Source organism: Haliotis rufescens, unplaced genomic scaffold (assembly GCF_023055435.1).
Source record: "Haliotis rufescens isolate VD_foot unplaced genomic scaffold, xgHalRufe1.0.p SCAF_2, whole genome shotgun sequence".
NCBI classification, from domain to species: domain Eukaryota; kingdom Metazoa; phylum Mollusca; class Gastropoda; order Lepetellida; family Haliotidae; genus Haliotis; species Haliotis rufescens.
In genome coordinates, this window is record NW_025963890.1 from 17,687,489 (window position 1) to 17,709,650 (window position 22,162).

The 22,162-nt window shown below is 38.1% G+C and overlaps 2 protein-coding genes across 3 annotated transcripts in view; one reads left to right on the top strand and one right to left on the bottom strand.

The window, feature by feature from the left end:
- The window catches only part of LOC124138770 (trafficking protein particle complex subunit 13-like), a 190,914-nt gene that overhangs the window by 127,022 nt on the left and 41,730 nt on the right, over nucleotides 1-22,162 (bottom strand). The gene's annotated exons all lie outside the window — the stretch shown is intronic.
- LOC124138769 (sodium/bile acid cotransporter 5-like) overlaps nucleotides 1-22,162 on the top strand; it is a 64,341-nt gene that overhangs the window by 27,880 nt on the left and 14,299 nt on the right. For both annotated transcript variants that reach the window (XM_048399713.1, XM_046505620.2), the window contains one exon: nucleotides 14,044-14,215. In XM_048399713.1, the coding sequence (XP_048255670.1) occupies nucleotides 14,044-14,215 (172 nt within the window). The remainder of the gene's footprint in view (nucleotides 1-14,043; nucleotides 14,216-22,162) is intronic.

Genomic DNA, 22,162 nt, shown 5'->3' on the forward strand with positions numbered 1-22,162 from the left:
TTGGTCCCCAGGAACCCATACTTGTCGTAGGAGGCAACTTGTTGGATGAGGTGGATGATTGTGTGTCATTGTACCATCCGATATGAGACTTTGTCTGGTCTAGACTCAATTATCTCCTCACGGCTTGAATAATGCTGAGTGTGTCATTGCACCATCCGATATGAGACTTTGACTGGTCTAGACTTGGTTATCTACATACAGCTTGAATAATGCTGAGTGTGTCATTGCACCATCCGATATGGGACTTTGTCTGGTTCAGGCTCAAATATCTCCACACAGCTTGAATAATGCTGAGTGTGTCATAACACCATCCGATATGAGACTTTGACTGGTCCAGGCTCAAATATCTCCACACAGCTTGAATAATGCTGAGTGTGTCATTGCACCATCCGATATGAGACTTTGTCTGGTCCAGACTCAATTATCTCCACACAGCTTGAATAATGCTGAGTGTGTCATTGCACCATCCGATATGAGACTTTGTCTAGTCCGGACTCAATTATCTCCACACAGCTTGAATAATGCTGAGTGTGTCATTGCACCATCCGATATGAGACTTTGTCTGGTCCAGACTCAATTATCTCCACACAGCTTGAATAATGCTGAGTGTGTCATTGCACCATCCGATATGAGACTTCGTCTGGTCCAGACTCAATTATCTCCACACAGCTTGAATAATGCTGAGTGTGTCATTGCACCATCCGATATGAGACTTTCTCTAGTCCAGACTTGATTATCAACATACAGCTTGAATAATGCTGAGTGTGTCATTGCACCATCCGATATGAGACTTTCTCTAGTCCAGACTTGATTATCAACATACAGCTTGAATAATGCTGAGTGTGTCATTGCACCATCCGATATGAGACTTTGTCTGGTCCAGACTCAATTATCTCCACACAGCTTGAATAATGCTGAGTGTGTCATTGCACCATCTGATATGAGACTTTGTCTGGTCCAGACTTGATTATCAACATACAGCTTGAATAATGCTGAGTGTGTCATTGCACCATCCGATATGAGACTTTGTCTGGTCCAGACTCAATTATCTCCACACAGCTTGAATAATGCTGAGTGTGTCATTGCACCATCTGATATGAGACTTTGTCTGGTCCAGACTCAATTATCTCCACACAGCTTGAATAATGCTGAGTGTGTCTTTGCACCATCCGATATGAGACTTTGTCTAGTCCAGACTTGATTATCAACATTCAGCTTGAATAATGCTGAGTGTGTCATTGCACCATCTGATATGAGACTTTATCTGGTCCTGACTCAATTATCTCCACACAGCTTGAATAATGCTGAGTGTGTCATTGCACCATCCGATATGAGACTTTGTCTGGTCCAGACTCAATTATCTCCACACAGCTTGAATAATGCTGAGTGTGTCATTGCACCATCCGATATGAGACTTCGTCTGGTCCAGACTCAATTATCTCCACACAGCTTGAATAATGCTGAGTGTGTCATTGCACCATCCGATATGAGACTTTGTCTAGTCCAGACTTGATTATCAACATACAGCTTGAATAATGCTGAGTGTGTCATTGCACCATCCGATATGAGACTTTGTCTGGTCCAGACTCAATTATCTCCACACAGCTTGAATAATGCTGAGTGTGTCATTGCACCATCCGATATGAGACTTTGTCTGGTCTAGACTCAATTATCTCCACACAGCTTGAATTATGCTGAGTGTGTCATTGCACCATCCGATATGAGACTTTGTCTGGTCCAGACTCAATTATCTCCTCACAGCTTGAATAATGCTGAGTGTGTCATTGCACCATCCGATGTGAGACTTTGTCTGGTCCAGACTCAATTATCTCCACACAGCTTGAATAATGCTGAGTGTGTCATTGCACCATCCGATGTGAGACTTTGTCTGGTCCAGACTCAATTATCTCCACACAGCTTGAGAAACGCTGAGTGCGGCATACACAAAAACAACAATGAAGAACAAAAAGGGGTGGACACTGTGAATTATATCAATAAGTCCACAGCTCATGTTTGACATGTGGGTGTTGTAAATTTTACTAGATTATAGCCAGAAAACACAACCAGATCACTGACCCTGTCACTGACTTTAGGGCTAATTGCTTTGTCTAACCCCAAACAAGCATCACAAAATAAAGCCATGTGACAGCTGCGCTGTATTTATCTATGTTCAAATTACTATGTAAATACAATTAATATTGTCTGTTACAACATGTAATTAAAAGGGCAGATAAAACTACAACCAATCAATTTTACATCAGTGATCCAAATTGATTTCACACATATATTTCAGGTACTGTAAAACATAAATCACCCAGTTAGCAATTAGAGACAGTCTGGATTGAACTAATGAGAAGGCCGAATCAATATGATTTTCAAATCATACAGAGAAGCATGCACAGGGACAATGGTTTTCTAAGCTTACAGTCACTTCAACTGAATCTCATTTCACAAAGGCTATGTTTATAGGCAGTTGTAATTTTGAAAGTTTGTCCCTTCCTTTTCATTTAGGTTGATAATAACCCTTTCATTCAAACTACCCACTACATATTGTGAATCATACTGTGAATGTAGCGTGTCCACGTGTATATAAATATCCATAGTATTTGTCACATTTACTTGTGGTTTTATTTAATAGCATTGCCACATGGTGTTTGTAAATATGTGATTTCTAAGTGTGTTCTTCAGGCACTGGGAACATGCCTTAATTGTGCCATTATGATTTAAACTGTGCCATCAACACTAAAATACAATGACTGTTTGTCACAATTTCAAATGCACCTTACACACAATTAGGTTATAAAAACTGTCAATAGCTATGAATGTAATTCCAGTTTATTATATATTATATTTACATGTCCTCAAGGACCTGTGAAGATCCGGGTTAGACTAGATCTTCTGCAACTCGTGTTTGTCATAATAGGCTTCTATGCTTGTGGTACGTGGCAACTAATGGGATCAGGTGGTCAGGCTTGCTGATTGGTTGATGCATGTCATCCCAATTGTGTGGATCGATGCTCATGATGTCAATCACTGGATTGTCTAGTCCAGACTCATGTCAGAGCCCTTACCACTAGGCTGCCTAAGCACCCTGAGCTAGTTGGTTGGTTTGTTGTTTAACGCCACACGCAATATTCCAGCTACCGTATATGACCGCGGATAAGCCGACCCCGTAGATAAGCCGAGGTGTTAACTTGACCATTGAAATACGAAAGAAAATGATATGACCCGCAGATAAGCCAAACCAGGAATTGAAAAGGCAAAAAACACTGCGAAGTCGGACTGCAAGACATGTGCCGGTACTCGCAGATATTCAAAAATATAAGATGAAAAACGTTGTAATTATATTGAAAAAGTCATTATTATTTCTAATAAAGATTTAACAAACCAGTCATCCACTTTCATAATGTGGAAAGCTGTTTCTCGTGTGTTTTTTTAATCTCATAATGATCGTTATATGTTGCCATCAACAACGAAGCCCCATTTTGTGAATCGGTGTATATAGAATTATGAACCCGTGAGAAAATATATCGGCTAGAGCGAAGACTCGCAGTTTGAATTCAGCATCGTAAGCATGGCGTTTTCGTTTCAAACTCATGATGTGAATGTCAGTCAGTATAAATATAAAACTTTTATAACCCCCTTTACACCACTATTGTATGTTAATCCAATTGAATTAAATAAACTATCATACTATGAACACATTGAATGACCATCACTTACTCACAGGCTTCTCCAGTTTATTAAACTAATCTGTCGAAAACAAAGGAGTTAAGCCCCTACTCCCAACACTATCGCTAAGCACCCACAACTTGAAAATGTTTGTGTAAACAACATGACAATACCAATCGGCCCGTTATTATCAATGCTCATTTCCTTGTGTACCGTGTTGCTTTTTAAACAACAGGAAGCAATCACAGTGGTCACCGTTTGTGACGTCACAGGAAACAGCTGATCACATGTTTTTGCAAATGGCGAACGGAAGAACAGTTGTTTATTTGCCTCTTTCAATAAAGGTAGACACTTGTTCACTATCAATTTATGAACTTTGCAAAACGTACGTAATAGCTATTGGCGATTTTATCTGGGGATTATATATTATACCTGTGAATTACATATATTGTTACATGTAAAGATCGCGGAGTTTACGAAGAACGATAAACTTTGAACATTCAATTGAAAACTTATTATCGGAAGTAGTAACATGCATAACATTTTTTTAATAATGACAACATTGGTGTATAATAATAACTTTATTGATAATTTATAACAATAATGGCTCTAGTCGTGGCAACTTCCAAACTTTCGGGAAGTTGTGATCTAGGCCTATCGGACCGTCATTCAGGCGATGTTTCTGACAGATCACGATCTGAAAAATACTATCATGAAAGTGTTTCCCGTGGATAAGCCGACCCCTTTCTACAGAATCTTTTTTCTGGTCCTCAAAATTCGGCTTATACGCAGTCATATACGGTATATGACGGCAGTCTGTAACATAATCGAGTCTGGACCAGACAATCCAGTGATTGATATCATGAGCATCGATCCACGCAATTGGGATCGATGACCTGCATCAACCAAGTCAGCGAGTCTGACCACCCGATCCCGTTAGTTGCCTTTTACGACAAGCATAGTTGCCTTTTATGGCAAGCATGGGTTGCTGAAGACCTATTATACCCCAGATCTTCACGGGTCCCCTGAGCTGGTGTTGAAGAACAACATCTTATAAACACCATATGTGTTCTGATATGGCTGGTTAAGGTTATATAGATGGAGTTAAACAATATTCACTCACCCCTAACAGAGCCATAGATGACCTTTCTGGTCCTACACAGATGACAGTGTATGTACATCAACCTTGGCCTTATCAAAACCTGGTACAGACAGACAATTAAAAGAACATCTGACACCAACTGAAGGCGACAAGACACTTTAGGCAGGACTCGACATATAACACAATATAACTGTTGGTTTTCTAGACAAGGCTGAAATACCATCACACATTGAAATTAGCTTTCACAATTCCACATAGGATTAACTCTTGGAACCCTAAATAACTTCCATCAACAAAACTGATATAAATCAAGGCACTTGAGAGACAGATAATTGCTCAACACCCTCAGGGTATGTGGTACAAATTAGAGATGTAATTGTCAGGCAATTTGTCAGTACACAGTTCTCTCCCTTGACACCTTTGCCTCAAGGTGGCAGCACTGTCTACAGCCACATTTCCCTGACAACTAATCCAAGGAGGCCAATTTCTACATTACCTCAATAACTAGCTTGTCTTTGACCCAATATTCGCCCACACATCATTGTTGAATTACGGAATCGCAGGACCGGATGATATTGATTCTTGGCATGATGAATGTTTGTAAGGTGGAAATCTAAACCCTTATAATCTGTTTATGGGGAAAATATGCTATATTTGCCTTTGATTTCATGTAATTTGAGTATTAAGCTTATGAAGCAAGTCGAGCAGGGTATACACAGGTCAAACAAGTCAGTCCAAGGGTCAATAACAAAATGGCTCAGCCACGACTGGAACCTCCAACAGGCTGAGGCAAGCAGACAAAGTGGAATGTAATTAAACCAGCAATTTCTCCACGGTACCAATAAGTGAATGGATGTGAAAACATTATGTGAATCAAATTGGGCTAAGAATCCAATTATTTTTTTGACAGAAGAAACAGTCTGAGACAGTCGTGCCATTACTAATATTATCTACATGCCATTTGCAAAATATGGGTAATCGCTTCAATGGGATTGCAGCAAACTATATGATAGATGTCTGTTTTATAGACACTGATGTAATTCCTGTGATTACTGACTCAGTAACTTATAAGGCTGAGGGATCTTTTAAAAACACGGGTCTTAAACTGGTATCTCGCATAGACTTGAAATGGAACATCTTTTCTTCGGCAATTTTTGAGAGTGGTTTGTTGCAAAGTTTGGCCATACTGGTCTACACAACTGTTTTAGGTGTACAAAGAGTTGTAGCTGTTCAGATGAGATGGAACTAACTTCGTGGACAGCTAACTAGTTTTGCTGCCTAATGTTTTATATCTAAGCAAACATTTTACTGCACCAAAAGTTTCTTTGGAAAACACAATTTGTACCAAATTCAGAATTCTGCCAAACGATAATTCTTCATGCTCCACTTCAAATGTACACTTCTAAAAGCTGAACATGAACATGAACTTCTCCAAAGGTTCACATATGGTTCATGGGTACTTTATCACAAGACAAAGTCCAACCAAAATAGAAACATGAATTCTAGAACCTCGACTCATGAATCTCTGTAGAGCTACAGCGATGACACCAAGTGAGAGAGGATTGTCCACCCACCCGGTCTACTCAGCAATTTTCCAACTGTATGATGGCGGCCCATAAAAAAATCAGGTCTGCACCCGACAAACCTGTGATTGATATCATGAGCAACATCCTACATTGACCAAGTCTGAAAGTCTGATCCATTTAGTTGCCAGGCCACAAGAATAGGTTACTTGGGGCCTTTCAATGATTTCGCCTTCCCCACGTCATGCAAACAGCCAAGTTACTGAGTCACCACTGATCCATTAAGATGCTTCATAGAACAAAGTATAGGCTAGTGGAGGCGTATACTACCCCCGAATCCAGTTAGACCTTCTAGTAGCACAATTAGGGGCAAGGTTACCATATCGAAAATGACAGATTTTTCTCAATAATTCCCCAAATGATGATAACATAGTGGACAAAAAAAATCAAAACTTCCATATAAAAAAGATATATTGAACATTAAGAAGAGGTACCTTCAGGCAAGTCCAAGAGTACTCAACATAGTCCATACACCATACCGTTGGCCCTAGAATATAATTCTTTGAGGGCCCAGGAACTAGTTCAGATCTAGTTCCTCCAGATCAATACCCACACCAAGCAAACTTTACAAGTCACACATGATGTCTTGAAGGAGTCTCACATCCATTACTTGGGATCCTATCCTAACTACATCCAATTGTCAATGGCGGAAAAATGCGATTGCTATTAGCCATTCTGCCTGCCTGACCATAAATCACAGCTGTCATGGAACTGATCGATCCAAAAATAATAATCCTTTGATGAGGAAATGCTCTCCCAGCATCTGATGGTAAATGATATTGAATTCCTTTGATCAAACAATCAGAGTTGTGATGAAGAAAATATTTTTACATTGGTTCCTGTTTATATTCTCAAAGTCACAGATGGCATTGTTTACTGTTATTCATGTTAAAACTAATAACGAAGGGTCGTGACACCATATGTCTCACAAACAAGTGTTTCTTAACACATTTATGCATATTTTTGGCAGAACAGTATTTTTCCATGAATACACCTGTGATGTCTAACTGCCTCAGTAAATCAATGAATCATATCAGCAACAAAATACAGCATTATTGAAGTGAGACAAACCAAACTATGGAATATTTACGCACTTTAAATAAAATAGCCTCACAAATTACAAACAAGACCCAATCCTCATCAAGTGTGCATCGTAATGATTAAAACCCACCACATTTTCAAATGAGACGACAACCTAGTGCATGCGCACTCAGTTTGTGCGGTCTGCATGCTTTACTGTTTGGTTCTATAGTTTGGTTGCTCCGCTTGTTTTCTTTGATAGGTCTATAGGAGGGGTCTAGACTCAGATCAGCAATAACAGCAACTTACATTGTATCAGCAACTCAGTACATCAGCGTATAAATTTAAGAGTGATTTTCAAAGTGTCCATGTCAAAAACCCAGGGTTTTACCTTGACAAAACTAGCGGTCCCCAATAGTTGATTTCAAGGGTCCTGCAGGAAATAAGAAGGTCTTGTAAGTAAGGAACTGTTGTAGTGAACTGTACTGTAAGATCTCTTAGATCTGACAATTACATTAATTACAGGACCTTTATATTTCTCCTCAAGAATATGGTACAATGTATATTATTGTGCATCCATTGGATTAAGTCTCTTCTATACATTTGTGAATACTGGATGCACAGGTCATGTAAAACCTTATAAACTTTACGACACATGCTAAATATCAAAGTTATAGAAGGGGATCTAGATTCAAATACTACAGCATAAAAACATGGAAAAAAACACAGCCTCCTCCTTATTTTTTAACACTAAACATCAAAGTTACAGGGAGTTCCTATAGTCAAATACTATAGTGAAAAAAGTTAGTGAGACAAATCAGACGATACACTTATTCATTGGTGGATCACGATGAATCTCTAGCCTAGTGGTTAAAGCGTTCGCTCGTCACGCCGAAGACCCGGGTTCGATTCCCGACATGGGTACAATGTGTGAAGCCCATTTCTAGTGTCCCTCGCCATGATATTGCTGGAATATTGCTCAAAGCGGCGTAAAACCATACTCACTCCACTCCACTCAGTGGATCATGTTCTTTTACTCCCAGATACAAGTAATGATCACAGTCGCACACTAAGTAAAAAATATCTAAAATGTTTGCTTTTATAACTGTTACACCAAACACTACTAAGTAGTGAAAATATTTTCACCCACTGCACAGGACTTGACACTGCCAACTGTAAACCATCAGAGTGCCAAGCTGTTTGGCCTTCCTGCTTATAAATAATATGCCTTATGCACTATAGATAAGCGCACATGCAAGTATCGTGACATGTATCGTGAGCAAGGTATCGTGATACGTATATTGGATTGCACATTTGGTGTATCATCCCAGCCCAAGCAAAAAGCATCTCAGACCCCAGGACCCCCTAACTGGCACTGTATTCCCTGACAGATGTAAGCCTGACAAGTACTTCATCACATAACGCTTAGTGCTAATGTAGGTGGCAAGGGATTTCTACACATTGTGCAAACTCATTACAAGGTATTCATTTATTTGGATGCACACAGTTATTACCTGTGTAAATAAATGAAGTCACATTCAGCATACTGCTCACGCAATAAGGTATTTCAGAAGCTAGGAACAGTGCAGCCTGCCAGTAAATTGGAAGAATGCCATCATACTGATTTGTGCAAAGGCAGACATTGTGCTGACTTTCTGGACTTAATGGCCTATCCTTGAGTTCCAACATACAAAATACATCTTTGAGTTTGTAATTAAATAGCATATTTGCCATTTTATTTTCAACTGAAACTGGCCTACATTCTTCTCCCACTGCACAATGATAACCTTCATGTTTCTCCTACTGTACAAAGACTCGTGTCTATTCATGTTCTCATGATGTATCCATTCACCATGTTGACCCTAGAATTACAAAGTTAAAAAGTTTCAAAGATTTCTTTCGTGTTTAGAGTTACACTGCCCCTTAGACAAAGCAAAATAATAAATTCTCAACAAACTGACATTTCTTTTACCATTTTAAATTCTATTCTACTAAACATGGTGGTGATGTCATGAGAAAAGATTTATCTATAAATCTATAAAAACAATTTGAAGTAGAAACACTTTAAATTTTAAACTGACATATTTTTTCCCTTTACTGAGCATGATAAAAAGAATTCTTACTTAATTACTTCAACTAGATTAAAATGATTTTTCAGAAACTTCTAAATGACAATATGCACATTGCATACAGTATGGCATCTGTCCAGGAAATTCAGTATGAGGAATTTCTTCCACATTTTCAGAAAATTACAGCATAACAAGGGTTCGTTACCCTGTGTATCAAGCAATCAAGGGCCATCTAAATGCAATGTCATTTCTGTGTTATGCCCTCTCCAACATAATGGTGAGTTGGCGCTAAGTCTTGGCCAGTACCAGAACTTGAACACAGAACCTGACTTCAGGTTGATCCCAAACGTGACTCCATGTCCTTTCCACGACAACATTCCTACAACGTGCCGGTGTATTCACGCATCTTGGGTCAATAACTCATTTCTCACTGGACCAAAACAGATTTCATCTATTTTGAAATACCAAGGGAATAACAGCTTCATTTTTTCTTTCGTCCGCCAAGTTTTGCACATTTAGCTTTTTATTGAAATTGACTGGGTTTTTTTCTGCAAAATGACAAATTTTCATCAGATATTTTATTGACTTTATCCGATTGTGAAGATTCAATAATCTTCACATTTCAAGGGCTGTTTTTTTTTTATTTCTTAGATAAATATCAGATTTTCAAAAGTAGTGATGTTGATTTTATCAGACACAAACATCTAACATCTAATAATTGACTTGCAGAGGAACAGCATTATTTATTTATTGGGGAGTTTCATAGGATAAAACAAATTAATCTGGTACAAATCTGTGTTTAATCCAAATATGCAACAAACTAAAAGGGTAAATACTGTATCATTATCTTGAATAAGATTGCATAGTGTTGATTGTGTATGTTGATAATGCAGGTTTACATGTTCATGATTATGCAGCTTCAACAAACACAAACTGTCCTTGTAATAACCCACTTCATCAGTAAACACCAATCCAACTACCAGTAGGCCACAACTGATTTGTGATTTGTAGTTCAGGACAAAACTACTAATCCTTATCCTCCGTGGGAATTCCGGGTTAGAATAGGTCTCCAGGGTAAAGCTTTTGTGTTAAGTTTCAACCATCAACAGTCCCAAGGTGATTAAATCAATAAATTTGTGACGAATCAAATTTTTAAAAAACTTCACGAAGGATTTTTTCATTTCCAAAATACCTCATGTCAAGCCTGTTCTCTAATTCTGGGCATCTGCCAACAATAAGCAATAGTAAAAGATTCTGGAGCTTCACTAAAACGCAGGCTTGAAGGTCAAAGCTACATCATTTGTATTTCTTTTCCCGAAAAACAAGATAACATGTAAAGCTCATAAGAACATGATGAAATGTCTGTCATACACCTACAGAGAAGGGCTCCCTCATCTCACTTCCCCAAAGCGAAATATTGTATAAAATATAAAATATAGAATAATTCAAAATCAAATCAAAGATGGTAGAAGTTGATACATTTAATGTTTACAAGAGTGATATCATTTATTGTCACAATAAACTCTCACTATGAAAACAGAAACATGAAATCACTGAAATTAACAACATTAAGTAAGACAGGATTTACATGGTCAGCATTTATATTAAAAGAGTATGTATCACAATACACTACACTTGATCTGAAAAGTTATACACACAAAATTACATACAATCTGTATGAGTTACAGATACATACTCATGATAGGGCTCTTTGTATTCTATCATAAGCCCATAATCTGGCTAAGAAGCACAAACCCTGGAACTTATTCAACACCTGGGTCATAAGGAATTCAGTCAACCTATAACCTAATATACATTATCAGGGCCTTTCACTACCCACTATAGCCCTAATCAAGAGTAATCCTTCTATAAATACAAAATGAACATAAACAGCTCAACACACCAGATCAGATGCATACATACAAAATTACAGCACATGAGCCTTTAACCAAAACAAAATTCTTTTTCATCTCCACTTTTCATCTTCATTTCTGTAAATATAGAGTGTCCAGACACAAATGAGCATTTTCTGTTAAACAGATCAAATGCTACTGTAATATTTAAGAGTATTTGAGAGCTTTTCCCAGTCTCCTTCGTGGCATCTTGATTGGACAGATGGGCCAAGGAATGACAATGAGCCACTTGACTTGGCTTGGAAGACATTTTACATTGGCTACTTCAGCGGATGGCAATGGACTTCTTTAGGGTTTTTCAAACTACTTAAGCAAAATTTAATTTTAAACATGTCAGATTTAACATAGTGTGGCCATCCTGTGTCTGGGATTGTTGAAATGTCTGGGATGAAGACACAGAGTAAACAATGCCTGGGAGAACGTGTCACCAACTGATAGCAGTGATTGAATTAAGGGAAGGCCCTGGGGCCCTTGAGGTTTGTTCTCATAGAACTCAAATCTTGGACTCCCCTGAATCTTTACCTTTTAACATTAGGGTATTGACAAGGACCCTTCGACTTTCAGGCTTTATTTCAAACATGGGATAGGTTGTGAGAGTCATTTGAGAATCATTTGAGAGTCATTTGAGAGTCCCCCGAACATTTTGGGTTAGAATTGGTCTTCAGCAACCCATGCTTGTCGTAAGAGGCGACTAACGGGATCGGGTGGTGAGGCTCGCTGACTTGGTTGATTCATGTCATCATATCCCAATTGCGTAGATCGATGCTTATGATGTCAATCACTGGATTGTTTGGTTCAGACTTGATTAATTACAGACAGTCGTCATATAGCTTGAATATTGCTGATTGCAGTATTGAACAACAAACAAACAAACAAACATTTGAGACTGGGAATACGATACCTGGTAAAATATTTCCGAACTTATCACTTCACAATAAATACAAATTTAAAAAATACAGCACACATTCCAAGTCATATGTATGAACTGATGGAATGAATCCTAAATCCACCAACTCTACTGACCATCAGTCAAAACACCCAAACCAGTTTCTGTCCAAAACGTTTGAGTCAAGCTAGTCTACTGGGGCCTTTTTGATGGACTATTATGAATTTGGTGAACTTACTGGACCAAAATAAATGGCTATCGGACTAGTGACTAAATTGCTTACTGCTGACATACTCTTATCTTACGCCATAACAACTTTTTACCCTGTAGATAAATATGTGTTAAAAGCAATGTTGTCACTATTTCAGCCATGTTGTGATAAATGATGAATATATAGCCATCTGGCCAATACTATGGATGCTATCTACACAACAAGTTTTCCTGCTGAGAATGTCTTTGACAGCAGCAATGTCATTACCTTTAAGCACAGCAGTGTAATCACTTGACAATAACTATGAACACTGCACATAATCATCACCCGAAATCTGACAGCTGCTGGTCCCACAGGACTATTTTGTTGTTCTGCTAACACCCCATAAATGTAGGAGTTGTGAAACCCCATCAGCTGGAAACCTCAGGGGCTGTAATTGCTGACCCAGCACATTTTGTGGTTGTCCCACTACACCAAACTGCCCAATTGCCCTTCCACCTTATAGTGCTCTAACCCAACACACACCCTTGAGAATCACTATGTGATTACCACTCTTCTGATTAGGCTTTAATCAATTAATTATTAGATTTTCATCCCTGGCCACCTCACTGCTAATGCCCTGCCTCATGTTATTGTCCCAGGTACCTACAGATCAAGAAAATCACTTCACATGTTGCTACTTTCCTTAGTTGATGAAACACACCATGCACACAGTCCTACCATACATTCATGCCTCATGTTAATCACCTCTATCGGCAGTCTAAGAGAAGTCTTAACAGTTTGCATTAAATATATAAAAAAGAAGAAAAACAATATGCCTTCCACCTCACATTAAGACATCAAGTCATTGAGTGAGTATGGTTTTATGCCGTTTTTAGCCATACTCCAGCAATATCACAGCGGGAGACACCAGGCTTCACACAATGGGCTTCACACATTGTACCCATGTCGGGAATCGAACCCGGGTCTTCGGCATGACAAGCGAATGCTTTAACCACTAGGCTACCCGACCACCCCACCTCACATTTAGTACAATATTGGATGAAAAGCTAAACATCCTTGGGCTTGCACCATTGCTTCACTCAGGACATATAATTCATGACTTCTTGTAGTTGGTTCGTCATTATAAATATTAACTTCTGTAAGGTTCAACAGAGTGCTTCATATTTGTTTGATGTTTAACCCCCCACTCAGCAATATTCCAGCTGTTTGAGGGTAGTCTGCAAATAATCAAGTTTGGCCAGACAATCCAGTGATTGATATTGTGAACAACAATCCACACTTTTGGGGTACGATGACATGCTATCAACAAAGTTCCTGAACCTGACCACCAGATACATTTGGTCACCTCTTTGGGCTAGCATGGGTTTCTGGGGACCTATTCTTACCCGGAACCATCACAGGGTAGCTTCATATCAACAACAAAAATTGCTGAATAAAATTTATTTTTTTTACATTACACTGAGTGAACACACTTCTACTTTATTGTTACAACTGTTCCCTCATTCCTTTCCGTCATTTTATCAGTGTTTGTTACTCATGGTACCTGTACTACCAGTCATGACATCATGTTCCTTCTGTTCCCAGGTGGCGTTTGGGTTAGCGATGTTGCTACCCGTCAATAAAGATATACGTTTTGGATTACTATGTGTGGCATGTGTGCCAGGAGGCGGCCTTGGGCACGTGGCTGTCATGATTGGCGACGCTGACGCTCCTCTCAGCCTCACCATGAACATGATCAGTGTTGTGGCTATGTTAGGTAAGTATATATCCAACATAGTTATATGGTAATAATATTCTAACAAGACATTTTAGAATCCTGCATTCTGATTGGTCTGCCTGCAGTTTCAAATCTACGTTAGACCATCATTTTGAGTGAGTGAGTGAATACTGCTTAACGCTGCGTCATCAATCTTGTAGCTATTCATGGCAAAGATGATAAATCACTGCAAAGGCAAAAAACATTATTTGTAAGCACAAACTTGACCAGTAGGCAATTTCAAATATTTATTTACAATTCTGTTTGGATTGTGATAGCTAAAACACAAATGCAATACCTGGTAACTATAGTAACAATATATATTTTTTCCAACATGTATAATCTGGAACAAATTTTTTTTTTTAAATTCAAAACTTAAAAAAATCACAGGCTTCTTCCTGAATATCAAATGGTGGTCTCTTCATATTCTTACTCTGCATGAAAAGAAAACGAGAATAGGTTGGGTAGTCAGAACAATACAACGTTCTGTATGAACGTTATCACCAGCGTTAGAACAGTGACCTGTAGAGCATCACTACCAAAGGTTTCTGTATTCCAATTCTTCATTATGTCTAAACGAACACAGATCTAAGTAAGGCAAAGCCTGAACCAACATGGCTTCCCCCCATCAGACACTGCACACACAGTAACTGTATCAAGTTGATCAAAGGTTATAATAAATTACAAAGCTAATGTAATGTCTGGCTGTAATGAAGATCTGCTGGTGCTGCAGATCAGTATGTCTTCACTTGAGCTAATGTTAAACTTAATCACAGTGCGGTTGTAGTCCCCTGCCAAGTCAACACAGCAAGGGGGTTTGTACTGAATGCAATCAGAGCCTGCACCATGTACCTTGCCTTGTGTGTTTGTTCATGGTTAGACTTCGTCACAACCCTCCGGGCACCAGTTGTAGCTGGACTTGGTGGGTCTTCCACACATGGAGAGGAGTATTTGATGGGGAACGATGTTCCATGCTGCTGTCAGTGTAAAGCTGTGGCAAACACGGTTTACTTCCACCAGACCTGACCTACTGGGCTAACAGATGGCTGCTGGCCTGTGTTCAGAATATTTAACTTTCTCAAAGATAGTTATATTTATAATCTAGACGATTTAATCTTACATTCCAATTGAATAATGTGGGTTTGTGTGCATTCTACTGCACTAGGCACACTTAATAAATTCACATCAAAATAATGACATATAGGAAAATTCTCACCATGTTAACAGTTTTGAATAAAGGTACAATTAATGGCATTACTTTTCTCAAAATAATTTTACCACCTTTGGATAAAACATTCATGCATAAAAAATCATAAAAATCTGTATATACTACATTGTAGTTTGTTAATCTTTAGCAAAGGACCAAAATGTAAGCATTTACTTATTTCCGTGAATCTCTATGACAGTGCTAGGGTGTTACAATGCAGTGACGTCACAGTTGAAACAACGGTACTGGGTGTGTGGGTGAGGCAGTGGTTTCTTAATTATCAAAGTAGGTCTGCGTATGTAAGGAAGTGGTTATTTCTGTCCTTTCAGGCAATAATATTTATCAATATTCTTGACATCTGTAACATATGTCTTGATCTTTAATAGGCTAAAGCAACATTTGCTCATACACGATAACTGTGTCAAAATGATTACTGGAGTAGAGCTACATTCTCAACTTCAGAAAACTCAGTCTTTCAAACTGAAGTATGTAATAAATTCTCATATCACATGGATACAACAGAATATCAATATATATATTCTGATATTACATGGATAGAAAAGTATATCAATATACACCCTCTCATATCACATGGAAAGAACAGTATGTGCCCTCTGATATCACATGGATAAAACACAATATCAATATGCATCCAATGATATCATAGGAAGATGACTCACCCTTCTCATCAGTCATCCAAAAAAATAATAGCATATAGACAAAATATCAACAATCAGAAGCTCCAACTCATCAAATGGCTACTTTTAAAATGGGCAAGATTGTTTCAAGTGAGTGAACAAAGTTTCTCCAGTATATTACCTCCTTGAGTATTGAGCCAGGGATTTTTCTGGACCTGCTAACAGGCTGATAATTTGGCTCTAAGTCTGCAGCAAATGTCAGCAAATATTCCCACATTGGAATAAAAATGTCACAATTCTTGTTTATATAGGTATAACAAATGTAATGTTTTTTTGTTTTTTTGTTTAACGCCGCACTCAGCAATAGTCCAACTATATGACGGCTGTCTGTAAATAATCAAATCTGGACCAGACAATCCAGTGATTGATATGAGCATCCATCTACGCATTTTTGATACAATGACATGCTTCAAACAAGTCAGCAAGCCTGACTTACACAATCCTGTTAGTCGCCTCTTACAACAAGCATAGTTGCCAGTTATGGCAAGCATGGGTTGCTGAAGACCTATTCTAACCGGATCTTCATGGGTCTAATGTAATGTATGGATTTGCAGGGGTGACCTGTATTTTACTGACAATAGCACCAATACAGAGGAAGAGGCTTTAATTTATTGAATGCAAAGTCAAAATATCTTAATATTAAGCAAAAAGTAACTTTTTCCCAGTTTGCCTGTCATTGGCAAGAAGTTTGGATTCCTAGATAAATCCCTGTGAGTCCTACATAATGATCATGTGTTTACGAACAGTTTCTCAATCATCATGATAATTAGTGGTTGCTCTTTGACCAACAAGTAGGTCTTCCCAATCAGTGTCTGAAACCCAACAATGTCAACTTTCCCTCAACCCTCAATTCAAGGACCAGTTTCGCAATGAGAGGAGACACATTAACCTCAAGTTAATGACCAAATGCAAGAACAATTTCAGCAGTGACCTGGTCAATATGGCCAATGGTTCTTCTTGTCTCTCCTTCATCTAGAGTCACATCCGGCAATTCTAGAACCAATTTTCTTCAACTCGTATCTCAGGATGGATGTCTGATTATATGTCTTGCAAAATAACATACGTTCATGAGATGAAATGGACAAGAGCGAAATTGATGTCGACAACAGTCACCGAATCAATACGCACCAACCTTCAGTTAATTCACCAACCTCAATTATTAAAAAGCTGTCCCTTTGAATAAACGATGATGATTATTGCCTGGGTCTGTACATTAAATACTGACAACCCTTGTTTATGCAGATACCAATGCCTCAATTTATTCAGATTCCATCTCATCATGGGAATATTCAGAAAAGTTGGAAGGTTCTGAAATATTCATATGCTTCTATTCCTGATCAAACCCACTGCCAGTCAAAACTTATGCTCAAAGGGTTTCTTGGAAATTGTTGTTATTCTATTCCTAAATATTTTACAAGTCTATTTTCACTATATATAACATTACCTAGACACATGAATCTGAAAATGACCATATTGATATTAAACTTTACATGAACTATTTTCTTTCATAAACATTTTAGGCCTGTTATCAATATTAGAATACTTATTTGCAATAACAAAATCGTGCATCCTTTCCTTTGTGTGGAGCTGTTTATTGATATGATTACAAAGAATTCTATTTAATATGTCATTTGCCATGACATTGTTTGGGTCGATCTGTTTAGTTGGAAATATAGATGCTACTACTGTAGGGCAGGATTCTAAACATTGTCACAGTAACATGCATATGTAGTGAGGCCTTAGAAGGCTGTGTTTTCCATACATAAGGTGGTCAATAGCCAGAGACTACATACAAAGCATTTCATGAATTAGCGGTAAAAATGTGTATGAATTTTGTATGTTTGTATGTTTTTACAGCTCTTTCAAAGATCGATTGGTTTTGGCAACCAAAATAATTTGATGATATTATATTTCCTTTACCATGATTGCAGCTTTTGTCTGCGGTCAGTTGAATACAAAAAGAAAGATAAAGAAATCTGTGGCCTAATATTCATATGCATTCCATGAAAAAAAGGAGCAGGAAATATACTACCCAACTTTTATATGACTAAAGTTAATCTGTCATGGCCATGAAAAACTGAGTGTTCTTTAACTTCTTTTGAGTAGAATATATTTGATTCGATCAGTTTCTCGGGGGCTAAGTAGATTATTTACAAAGGAAATATCTATGCATAAAAGCTATTAAGTTCCCTTCATAAATCCAACCTAACAAGGCTGACATGTCCAAACACTCCCATTGAAATGTACAAGCGCATAGTGAAATAGACAACTTATGCTCCTGTCATTAATTAGTGATGCCAATGATTACTCTTCTCAATACTACTCATTTAGCACACTCACTCTACCATTATTGCTGAAAGGGAGCAATGAGGCAAAATTAGACGCAACAAAACAGTCACTTGTTCCACTGAACCACATTTCGAGTCATTAGCAACACGAGGCTCAGCTTCAACACAACAAATAACCCAGGAAAAGCTTGAAATAAATGGCGCCGAATCGAAACATAAAAACATTAGCGTCTATGCATTAAATGGTCACATGATAAACCAGCTCATGAAGGAGAAGATTCATTGCTAACAATGCCCATTGATGAAGACGCCACAACAGTTGAAATAGGCAGTCGTCAATTTCAGTAAAACTGTTTGTGATCGATGCGTATGATGAACAATCAACACGCAGTGTTTTAAACTAACACTATCTCGAATCAGTTTGCATGTTATATGGAGCTGAAGAGGCAGATCTGTTGGATGAATGCTAAACATTCTAAAATCCCCAACATTAGGTGTGATATTAAGGAGAGTTTGGTGAAAAGGAATACTTGTTGAAATGTTTTTTCCCAATATCGAATTGCTCCATTTCAATTCCTGATACATTATTCTCTGCCTTCATTTCCACTCTGGCCAACATGGACCAGATCATGGGGTCTCAGCAAAGTTTGAGTATTTTGTCATGCTATTCAACATCACCTAATCAACACATATAAAGAAACAATAGCGGCAATGAATGGGGAAATGATTATTAAGTATCAATGGAAACTTGTTTTTGTCCTTTTGAATGATCAGGGAGAGTGCATCTGTGCTATGTTGTTTTTTAAAATATATTCTGACAGCGTTAGAAACTAGCACTAGTCCTATTGTCCTTGTCAAACTGCCCAATGGTTAAGGTATCATAATGACAAGTAGAAATTTGCCATTTTTAAGGGTTTTGCTGTATGTTATCATTATAAGGCAATAAAAATTTAATAAAAATAGTTATTTTCTATTGCTGTTCTCCTATGTAATTCTTGTTCATGTCAACAACCAATATGGACTCTTAGAGCGATTACAGGCTTGGCAAATTGGCAGCACTAGTAAGTTTGATTCCAGTAGTTCAAATTCAAATTTTACTTCGTACTATAGTGTCATAGTAGGTCCAAGGGCGTATCAGATTATTTTTTGTCCAAAGTTGGTGGGTTGGCTATTACCAGCAAGTAACCAATTCTGTCCTCAAAACATTCCAGAGCCAAGATATCTACTGTGTCAACCAGTAGCAACAGTACTATTGCCTATGTTCACCCAGCAGTGAATGGGTACCGGAGGATGAGATAGTAATGTGACTGTTATCCTTCTAGTGCCTCGGGGCAGCATGGGTTGTATACTCCCCAGGGAGCTGAGAATCGAATGCACACTGATCCACAGACCGGGGAAATGAAAATGTAAAAGCGACTGTGAGCAGCCTAGTTAGAACTCGACACTATATGAATAGATTATTTTAAATTATACGTAATACACACATACCTTTGTGTCAAGGAATAGTTTATATCAGTTTTTAACATCAGTATCAAACTAGCAGTAAATCAATACCCCAGTACACAGATGCAGGGTCTCAGGCATACATAACACTAACAAAATCCATTCAGCAAAGTCCCACTTTAAATAGATCCATATTTTAAATTTTCTTCACTGCTGAATGGTTTAACTTTTATTACAAGATAGTTCCTTTTATCAGAACATTCTTATACAAGTGTTTCATTCATTGATATTGTACATATTTGATGCAGTTGTATCAATAATTCCATCAAGTAAGGACAAACAGCACCTATGTCCAGTGTAATAGTCTCCAGCACCTTCAGCCACTAGGGCGAGGAACTTGGAGTAGGTGGCACACACCTGAAGCTGCATTCCATCGGGAATCATGGCTCAATTTGTACCATTGTTTGACCTTATCAAATTCAATGGCCATTATGAGGCTCCTCTAGAAGAGCCAGTGTCCAGTGCCTCTAAGTTGCCCGAGACACAGCAGATGGAGACACCGAGGCGCATTAGCAGTTGTTTGGTCAAACTTCAGTGGCAATCTTCTGTTTTCCACCTGGCTGAACTCACAGAAAGATAACGAGGATACAAAACCACTGAAGTGTTAATTGGGCTGAGGTAATCGCACCAATTTACATAGATAGTAAGCATTAGAGACCCTCGAACATTGGAACTGCAACCTGTGTGACACTATCTGATTCTATAGCCAGTACCACCATTGACTGATTGCTTCCATTGGGCAGAATACAAGGAGATGCAGTAATGGTGAATGTGTTTAAACTGAGCCACTGGCTGGTGATGAATGGGAAATGACACTGACCTACTTATACATCTAAGATGAACATCAACATCTGGTTACTTTCCTTCAAGTATACCAATTCCTAGCTGTCATGTATTTTCAAAGGTCAATAGACAATTACTGATATCAATACGAATCGTCCCTACAATTCCCTTAGGAATAAATTGGTACAAATTTCTTATTTCTTAAAGAACAGATAGGAACTGTTACCCAAACAGCTGGTCAGTGTCAGTACACAGATGCTATCCTATTGTGCCAGTTGTTTTTTGTTTTTTTTGTGAGTGAATTTTATTTATTTGTGGTATCAGTTCTTGTATTTGTGGATGAAGTTTTTAATGAATTTGTAACCCCGTTGGTATTCCGGGTTGGAATAGGTCCCCACCAACCTATGGTCATCCAAACTATGGTAGTAACGATTCGATCTGTATCTAGGCTGGCAGTGACTGTCTTCAGCAATCTAAGACTTTACCTTAGTGTCTATTTGACACATCTTTAATCACCTTTCAATGATCGGCCAATTGATCAGTGATGACTAAAACATGTAACCATGGGTTCATTAGCAACTCCCGAAATCTCTCCATCTCGTTTATCGTGTCGGCCATTTTGACGTCTTGTACTTGATGTAAATGTATAACGACACACTGTTATTGTGACTGACTTACTGAGGTAGTTCTTAACAGACATTTCTCATCTAACTGTAATATTATATGAATACATGTGTTGCGTAAGATGTTTCTGAAGAGCAAGTTGTGCATCCTACGCTCATGTCACCTCTTTTTGAGGAATCATTTCATTCCGCAATATAGATAGTTGTTGTATGGCTGTCCGTGTAAACATGAAGTCACATGAACTAAATAAAATTGTGTATAGATCTTGGCCAACATCCTTTGAGGTAAGAAATTGTGATAACAAATTATAAGAATTGACTTTCACTTTGTGTGAGTTCATTGGAGTATGAACCTTCATAGAGTGAGGGCCAAACATTGTATGAAAGTCAACTCTTTAATGAATTTGTTGCTCCAAATTAAATGTGATCTGTGTTTCGACTGAATTCCTGAATTTCACAGCCTCCATTACTCTGATCTGTTTCATTTACAAGTTTCAAAAACTGACAAACCAAATTTTCAAAACATAATTGACAGCCATGTTTCTGTTCTGCTATGACAGACAGTACTACAAATGGGATTTCAAAACTGCATACAATGGAGAAAATAGAATGCTGAGGATACAGCTCCGACATTTAAATGTCATCGGGGACATTGTATTGATTTGGTTTTGTGAAAATCTTAACTCCCTTGTTATTCTGCCAACACTGATCTGTGTCATTTCATTGGTTGGTTTGATCTGATAGTCGTAAGTACTGCTGGGCCTAAGCAATATGATTGTGGAAGACTTGCAAGTCAAATTATGATTCTGTCTGTGACAAAATTTCACTTTCTACAAATCAATATG